The sequence below is a fragment of the Python bivittatus genome, unplaced genomic scaffold (genome assembly GCF_059951505.1).
Source record: "Python bivittatus isolate LINGU-HERP-01145 unplaced genomic scaffold, Pbiv_v1 ctg000810_np1212, whole genome shotgun sequence".
Lineage (NCBI taxonomy): Eukaryota > Metazoa > Chordata > Lepidosauria > Squamata > Pythonidae > Python > Python bivittatus.
In genome coordinates this window covers 1,146-9,624 of record NW_028277111.1, presented here as the reverse complement: position 1 = coordinate 9,624, position 8,479 = coordinate 1,146, and the positions used below count along the sequence as shown (strand labels likewise).

Below are 8,479 nucleotides of genomic sequence, written 5' to 3'. Positions count from 1 at the left end.
GTGGGGAAGGTGAAAGCTCGCTCACAGCTTTGGAACTCTCCCCTCGCAAAATGGGGCTTCAGAGTGAAGGGCATTATTTTGATACACAATTTTATATTCTATATATACACAATTTTATATTTTATATATATACAGTATATATGCTTCACATAATGTTTAACCATACCTGTAACAGTGCACTCTATTTTATTTCTAAAGGGTTAACTTGCTTTTGCTTTGTAAAGAGCACTGGTTTCTTCTTCCCCCCCCTTATCTCTTTGCTGAATGCCCGATTGTCTTCGAATAAGCAATTAGCTGAGTACAAGTTGTTTGTTTTACCAAGCTTTTGCAACAGTTGTGGGGCCCTGCATTCCAGAGAAAAGATAAGAAAAATCTTGTATGCCATTCTCTTGGTAACCAGAAGAAAAAGTTACATTTAAGTTTACCTTCCTAAGAACCACCTTTCACTTGCTCAGACCGTCCCAAAAATCCCTTGTATGGGTATGAGGGGTTGTACTATCTGATTACAGATTTACATGTCTATAAAGCCTTTGATGTTGTTTTGTGAGGTGTGATTTCATCAACATCTCTTCTGAATGTGTTGATTGGGGTCACCCAGCTGTGTCTTGATCAAAATACATCTGTTATCTTAAAGAAGCCTCGTCTCAAGTCTTTTTATTTGGCTTTATTGAGACTTGGAAAATAAAAGGTGCCATACAGGAGGAAAAACAGCAGAAAGAGAGGGGAAAAGGTGGACCAGCTCCTTCACAAAGAAATAGGAAACAGCCCACTAAAGAAGCTTGTTTGTTTAATCGCACGATGGGAACACAGCATAGAAGGCAGAGTATATTTTGAATAGAATTGTTAGATACTCAGTTAACAGTACAAATATGGCAAGAAATTCAAGAATGGGATGAGAGCAAGACACTGGCGGTCCCCACCAGGGTTCCTATATTTGTATCTTTTAACAGAAAAGTCATGACTGCAGGATGGAGCTTGATATAAATAAAATGACACCATCCATATCCAAGGGGACAGACCACTACAGCAGGCAATACCCAAGAAACAGCAAACGTACAAAATAAATCCTGGGGGAAAGAACTAAGGGCGGGGGGGGGGGAGAGAAACATTCCATGGCAACTTACTAGACACAGGAACCAAGGAATGTTGAGTGTCTGTCAAGCAAAAACAAAAGGGAAAAGCAGAATATCCTGCAAAAGGATACAGCCGATTGATCGGCAGGCTAACCTCTGCAGAGGGGCCCCCTACACTGCCATTTTCGATGCAGAGCAAATGTGGTGTGGATGGTGCTGGTGGCCCAAGTAGAGTTAGAAGAGGCCATTTCAGCTCAGTTCCATGGAGGAATCTGAATTCAAATAACCCCAAGATATCTTTTCTTTATTCCCTTTTCATTCAGGAACCCAAGAGGACATAGAAAGCACTTGCTGTGCAGCTCCCTGGCTGAGAAAGAGGCCCCTTTGCTCATTTTAATCCCCACTGCCTACCTACACCCACTGTCTTTTTTTGGCTCTCAATTGACACCTCAATATTCCACAGCTCCTGGAAGCTGCCTTCATGCCTCACCCACCGCTGAACTAGAACTCGTGGCTTTCTGTCCAGTGCCCTTGTCCCTTACAGCAGATATTTGTTTTTGTTTTTGTTGATACTTTTATTAAGAATTTTAAACAGAATATAAAAAGTAACAAGAACTAATTCATAGTAAAAAAAAAAGAAAGAAAAAAGTCAAAAGTATAAAAAGAAAAAATAGAAATAGAAGTTACTCCCATTTCCCTTTACAGGAAGTATAATTACAAACACAAAATTACCTCTTACTCTATGGTTACAAAAACAAACACTCTTTTTTCTATTATCTATTTGTTTCTAATCAAAACGAAAAGTCATAAGTTCACACAAAAAGTCTCTAAGGGGTTCCAGTCAGCAATGAATGTAGATAATGCCTTAAGGAAGTCCACTTAGCTGTCTCTGTAATTTCATCTTCTTCACCAACCATTCCTCCCTTGTGGGTAATCTCAAGTCTTGCCTGCATCCTAGGGCTGAGAGAGAGGACTGGCCCAAGGTCACCCAGCTGGCTTCGTGCCTTTTCCCAGATATAAGCCAGATGCTTTAAGCACTACACCAAACTGCCTCTTTTTACACCTGACATTCCCCACAAAATCTTCCCATTCAGCTGTTCTTGCTGCTTCAACAGCAAATTCAAAGCTGCACCTTTTAAGATCTAGTCCAACATCTTTGCAATTGACTCCCCCTTAACTCTTCAGGGAAGAAGTCTTTTTCATCTTTAAATCTGAGCTTAAAACTTTTATTCTCAGGAAATGCCGTCTTTCTCTGACTGGGGACTTGTGGCTTCTGGCCTGGCCCTGGGGACCAGCTCCTCTGGTTTTTATATTGTCTGTTGCTGATGTTTCCTTGATTTTATTAGTTATACATTGTTAGTAGGTTTAATTTATCTATTCTTATTGCAAGATCAAATTGCCAACATCTGCTGAATCATGGAGAAAGCATGAGAGTTCCAGAAAAACATCTACTTCTGCTTCATTGACTATGGAAAAGTCTTTGATTGTGTGGATCACAACAAACTGTGGCAAATTCTTAAAGAGATGGGGGGTACCAGACCTTACCTGCCTCCTGAGAAATCTGTATGTGGGCCAAGAAACAGCAGTTAGAACCGGTCATGGAACAACCGATTGGTTCAAAATAGGGAAAGGAGTACAACAAGGCTGTATGCTGTCACCCTGCTTATTTAACCTATATGCAGAGTACATCATGAGAAACACCGGACTGGAAGAATCACAAGCCGGAATTAAGATTGCAGGGAGAAATATCAACAGATATGCAGACGATACCACCTTAATGGCAGAAAGTGAAGAAGAACTAAAGAGCCTCTTGATGAGGGTGAAAGAGGAGAGTGCAAAAGCTAGCTTGAAACTCAACATTAAAAAAAACTAAGATCATGGCATGTGAACCCTTCAATTCCTGGCAAATGGAAGGGGTAGAAATGGAAGCAATAACAGACTTCATTTATTTGGGCTCCAAGATCACCGCAGACAGAGACTGCAGCTATGAAATTAAAAGACCTTGCTCCTTGGGAGGAAAGCTGTGGCAAACCTAGACAGCATATTAAAAAGCAGAGACATCACCTTGCCGACAAAGATCCGCATAGTCAAAGCTATGGTTTTTCCAGTAGTAATGTATGGCTGTGAGAGCTGGACCATAAAGAAGGCTGAGCTCCGAAGAACTGATGTCTTTGAACTGTGGTGCTGGAGAAGACTCTTAAGAGTCCCTTGGACTGCTAAAAGGTCAAACCAGTCAATCCTAAAGGAAATCAACCCTGACTGCTCATTGGAAGGATCGATACTGAAGCTCAAGCTCAGCTATTTTGGCCACCGAATGTGAAGAAAGGACTCTTTGGAAAAGACCCTGATGCTGGGAAAGATTGAAGGAAAAAGGAGAAGGGGACGGCAGAGGATGAGATGGCTAGAGCATCACTGAAGCAATTAACATGAAGTTGAACAGACTCTGAGAGGCAGTGAAGGACAGGAAGGCCTGGCATGATATGGTTCATGGGGTCATGAAGAGTTGGACACAACTTAACAATTGAACAACAACAACAAATACTAGTTGGGTACTCCATTATTGCCTTAGTGTCAGTTTTAATGTGTCTACTTTGTATTTTTGCAAATTCAAATTTGATTAATGTTCCTTTATTTCTCTTCTGCACTTAATTCTTAAGCAAGACATACATTCTTGTTATTAGTATCCTCAGACTCACATCCACTGCCCCACTTTCTTACCTTCTGTGGGTTTGGTTGTACACATGGGACATCTCCCAAAAGGGGAAAAAAATGAAGTCTTCACAGAAAGGTATTCAAAAGAAACACACTACCTGCAATAAACAATTGCAGTAGCCAGCCAGCAATGACCTCTTCCAAGTTATTCATTCCATTCCCTCTCTCCCAATTTCCATTTTATTCCCCAAAGACATCACTATTCTGTAGACACAAAGTATAATTTGACCTCACTGGGGTGAGCTCTAAACACTGTTTTAGAATGCAAGGCTTTCCATAATGGTCTGGCCCTCTCAAAGATCCAGAGGCTGTTCAACCATTTCAAGTGTTTGCAGCTCCTAACCATAATAAAATGTGACATGAAAAGAGGTGTGCACAAAAACCTGGCACCAAAAAAGAGCGAGAGAGAGAAAGGAAGAGAGAATTAAATAGAATTTGAATAGTTTACAGTTTAAAAGCTTTGCAAATGTTTAAATCTGAACCTATTTGGAGATTGGTTTCTCCTCACCCTTGGTGTGATACTGGTTGTTGGATGTCCTTCTGCAAAGTGATCATATGCAATGTGATCTACTAGGAAAAAAAAGTATTATCACCTGATCTCTGAATTGTGTTACTGAAATGAACAAACCTTGAATTCTTTGGTGTCCTCTAAACTCAGTAAAATCAGGATCATTCATCTGGATAGGTAAAATGCCACTTTGCTGCTCCAAATAATTTTCCTCCCTTTACTTGAAGGGATTTTTTGGAAACAGTTCAAAAGAATCCCTGAGATAGGAGTGAAAGAAATGGAAATGTCTCCCATGTGTTGGGGATAGAGCTGTAATTATCTTGCCCCCACATTCACAGCAACCCTGACACTGCCCATTTTTTTCCTTGTCAGAAGCTATTAATGGGTCTTACGCAATGCATTTGTAGACATGAAATTTTCTCCATTGTACAATTCTTGTCTCCACCACCAAGGGGGATGCCACAAAAATCTCAGCATCTCAGCGCTGATGTCAACCACCAGCCATCAAAGGCTAACAAGCAGACACCTTCAAGCAAACAATATCACAGCAGACTCTCCTCAACTCAATATTCTTATCTACAGCTCTTATCCATCATGTTCATTTGCAATTCAGAGCAGCCTTTATATCTGAAATTTTACAGTGCTTTGTCACTGCCACAAACGTCCTTAATATATTCTCCATTTTAATAGTTTCTTTGATATTTCTGATTCATCCTAGCCACAATCTGATACTCCTTGCACTGAATTTCTGAAGGCGTTAGGAAAAGATGAACTTTGAACCCTGTTAACCTCTCCTCTCATATCAATTTCTTCCTACTGGAGCCTTTTTGCATCAATTGCACTATTTCTGCAAAACTAAATATCCAGTAAGTTCTACTGATAGCCAGACGTGTGTTTGCCATTTATACCTCTCTTCCCTCATGTCCAGTACTGAGATATGCTTGACTAAAGAAAATCAGGCCAGAAATTAGTTAATTTCTCAACTGGATTTCCAATGGGGGACCAGAAATGAAATTCAAGCCTTCTCTACACTCATCGCCTTCTGCCTCATGTGAATCTTCTTGTGTGAGACCAGGGAGGAATTTTGATTGAAGCACCGTTCGCAGTCTGGACATTTGAATGGTTTCTCCCCAGTGTGTAAACCTACATGATTAATAAGGGTAGACCTACTAATGAAATCTTTCCCACAGTCTGGACACTCATATGGTTTCTCCCCAGTGTGAGTCCTCTGGTGTATCACCAGGTCGGAATTCCGACTGAAACCTTTCCCACAATCCAGACACTCATATGGTTTCTCTCCTGTGTGAGTCCTCTGGTGTTTCACCAGGTCAGAATTCTGACTGAAACTTTTCCCACAATCCAAACATTCATATGGTTTCTCCCCGGTGTGAGTCCTCTGGTGTATCACCAGGTGGTAATTCTGACTGAAACTTTTCCCACAATTTTGACACTCATAAGGTTTCTCCCCAGTGTGAGTCCTCTGGTGTATCACCAATCTAGAATTCTGACTGAAACTTTTCCCACAATCCGGACACTCATACGGTTTCTCCCCAGTGTGAGTCCTCTGGTGTATCACCAGGTGATAATTCTGACTGAACCTTTTCCCACAATCTGGACATTCATAAGGTTTCTCGCCAGTATGAGTCCTCTGGTGTATTCCCAGGATGGAATTCCGACTGAAACCTCTCCCACAAACCAGACACTCATACGGTTTCTCTCCTGTGTGAGTCCTCTGGTGTATCACAAGGTGGCAATTCCGACTGAAACTTTTCCCACAATCCGGACACTCATACGGTTTCTCTCCTGTGTGAGTCCTCTGGTGTTTCACCAGGTTGCAATTCTGACTGAAACTCTTTCCACAGTCCGGACACTCATACGGTTTCTCTCCTTTGTGCAACTTCATATGGCTGGTAAAATTTGAATTAGTATTGAAGCTTTTCCCACACTCAGGACATTCAAACAGTTTCTCCTCAGTGTGAGTCCTCTTGTGGCTCATCAGGGTGGCATGTTACCCACATTGCAAACCACACTACAAGCATTGGTAGGGCTTCTTTCCAATGTGGGTCCTTTTATGCTCAAAAAGTTGGGAGCTGTAGCAAAAGACCTTCTTACACTTGGAGCATCCATACAGCTTTTTTCCACTGTGGATCCTCTCATGTGTAATCTGCTGTGATCTGCAGTCTGTGCTTTTTCCACAATATGATCTGTGGAGCTTTTCCACCGCTTATATTCTTGGATTCTCAAGGAGGTCAAAAATATTTCTGATCCCTTGTTGGATGATGCTTTGATTCAAGCCACTGTTTCCTTCCTCATAGGGTGAGGCTTGCATTACTCTCTGCCCTACAGGGCTATCAATGTGACCTCTTTGTCCCCACTGACATCCAGGAATTTCCTTCTTTTTATGAATTTGGAAATTATCCCCCTTGACCTTTTCATGTAATGTTTCCTTGAGTTCCACATACTCAATTTTTTCCAGCTCAAAACTCTCTTCCTGTTTTTCTCTCCCTTGTCTGTCACCTGCTGGGGAAGGAAATGAGTTTTCTTGTTCTCTGGGAAGTGGAAAAGATTTTGATTGCTGGCTTGATTTGCTTTCCTTTTTAATGCTTCTTGTAATTCTCAGTTGTGCAGAATGTTCTTATTGGCCTCCTCTTGTCTATAAGATAAAAATGTTAGTTTAATTATTGTTTAAAAAATGGCTGCACGACATGTGAAAACAAGGGGAAAAAAGCATACATTACAAAGAAAAAGCAAATATACCAAATGGTGTCCAAAGCCTCTGCAAGATTTAAAGCACAGGTTTTGCCCATTAAACTCCTCAGCTCCAAATAAGAAAAAGGCAGAAAATACTGTCCACAATCACTCTGGTCACATCACAATACAGGTAGTCCTCACTTACTGACCTCAATTGGGGCTGGTGCCACGATCATTACACACATCACATGACTACACTGACTTACAAAAACAGCTCAGGCTGGAGTCGTTAAGCAAATCTCTGAGGGTCATTTAGCCTAATGCCACATGACCAGGACATAAAACTTCCTGCCAGGTTCCGAGCTGATTTTGCTTCTTGGAAGATGGTTGTGAAAGTTGCAAATGGCAATTACGTGACTGCAGAATATTCCGACCCTCATAAATATGCACCAGTTACCACCACCGGAATTGCTGCAATGTCCACAACTTCAAGGACCAGTTGTAAGTCTCCTTTTTCAGCGTTGTTCAAGTTCAAGTGGTCACTGAACAACTGATAAGTAAGAACTACCTATGCAACTGAAGATCCCAAATGGTCCACAATGGCTACTAAAAATAACAAGTGCTGGATTAATCAAAGTTGAACCGGGTCAATACATGGATGGGAGACTACAAGGAAATCCCATGTTTGTTTCCTCGAGTTGGAAGTAAAAAAAAAAAAATCCAAGAAGACAGCAGTGGCAGATCAGTCCCATATTGTTGCCAAGCAAACATGACAAGGAGTCAACCCTAATGTGAAAGAGACTCTTTAAATCTCCCAACCACCAGAAAATTCCTTGCACCAGTTTTAAAGCCTGCAGCACCCGAGGAATAAAATTTGGGGAGGGAAGGAAAATGGAGCAGCCAACATTTTTCAGCATAGTTGCTCATCAGATTCGGCACCATGGAGGAGACAATGCAGCCCTGCTTGCTCCCGGCCTCTCCTCCGAGCTCTCCTTCACTCACCTGCCAGCTGCTGCTTCAACCCTGGGAAGAGCAAGGGAGAGACACGCACCCCACTACCCTCCCATGGGGAAGCTGGAAGAAGTTCCTCTGCCCTTCTCCTCTCCTCCCACGTCCCCTCTAGCAATCCAATCCTTTATTCCTTTAACTCCCTTCAGCTCGGCCGCTCCTCTCCCATTGGATGTCAGGACTCAGCGGCCGCTGCTGTATCAACAGCTTTGTAGGGGCCAGCTGTGCTTCTGTATACAACGCCACCTAGCGACATAGGGCTGCTAAACACACTCATCCGATCTCTACCCTAAGGCACTTGCAAGATGTTTTGATTATGTACCATCAAGTTGTGTTCGACTCCTAGTGATGACATCGATCCATTGATTTCCTCCATGACGACCTATCCCTATCCTGTTCTTTCATGTGTCCCAAGGGTGCTCTCATCCCCACTGCAAATGAGGAAGGAGCTTCGTTTGGCAGAAGTGAGAACCAAACCAAGGGAGCA

General features: G+C 42.1%; 1 protein-coding gene across 1 annotated transcript; it reads right to left on the bottom strand.

Annotated features, from left to right (window-relative positions):
- Positions 1-587: 587 nt before the first annotated feature.
- Positions 588-8,082, bottom strand: LOC103060764 (uncharacterized). Its single transcript, XM_025177315.2, has 2 exons — positions 7,987-8,082; positions 588-6,946 (listed from the first exon to the last, which is right to left on the bottom strand). Exon 2 carries the CDS (start codon positions 6,287-6,289, stop codon positions 5,309-5,311), a length of 981 nt encoding a protein of 326 aa, XP_025033083.2. The 5' UTR covers positions 6,290-6,946; positions 7,987-8,082; the 3' UTR covers positions 588-5,308.
- Between the last annotated feature and the right edge of the window lie 397 nt (positions 8,083-8,479).

Bases quoted from the DNA above. Each gene is read 5' to 3' on its own strand.
- LOC103060764 (XM_025177315.2), bottom strand. From the start codon at position 6,289: ATGAGCCACAAGAGGACTCACACTGAGGAGAAACTGTTTGAATGTCCT.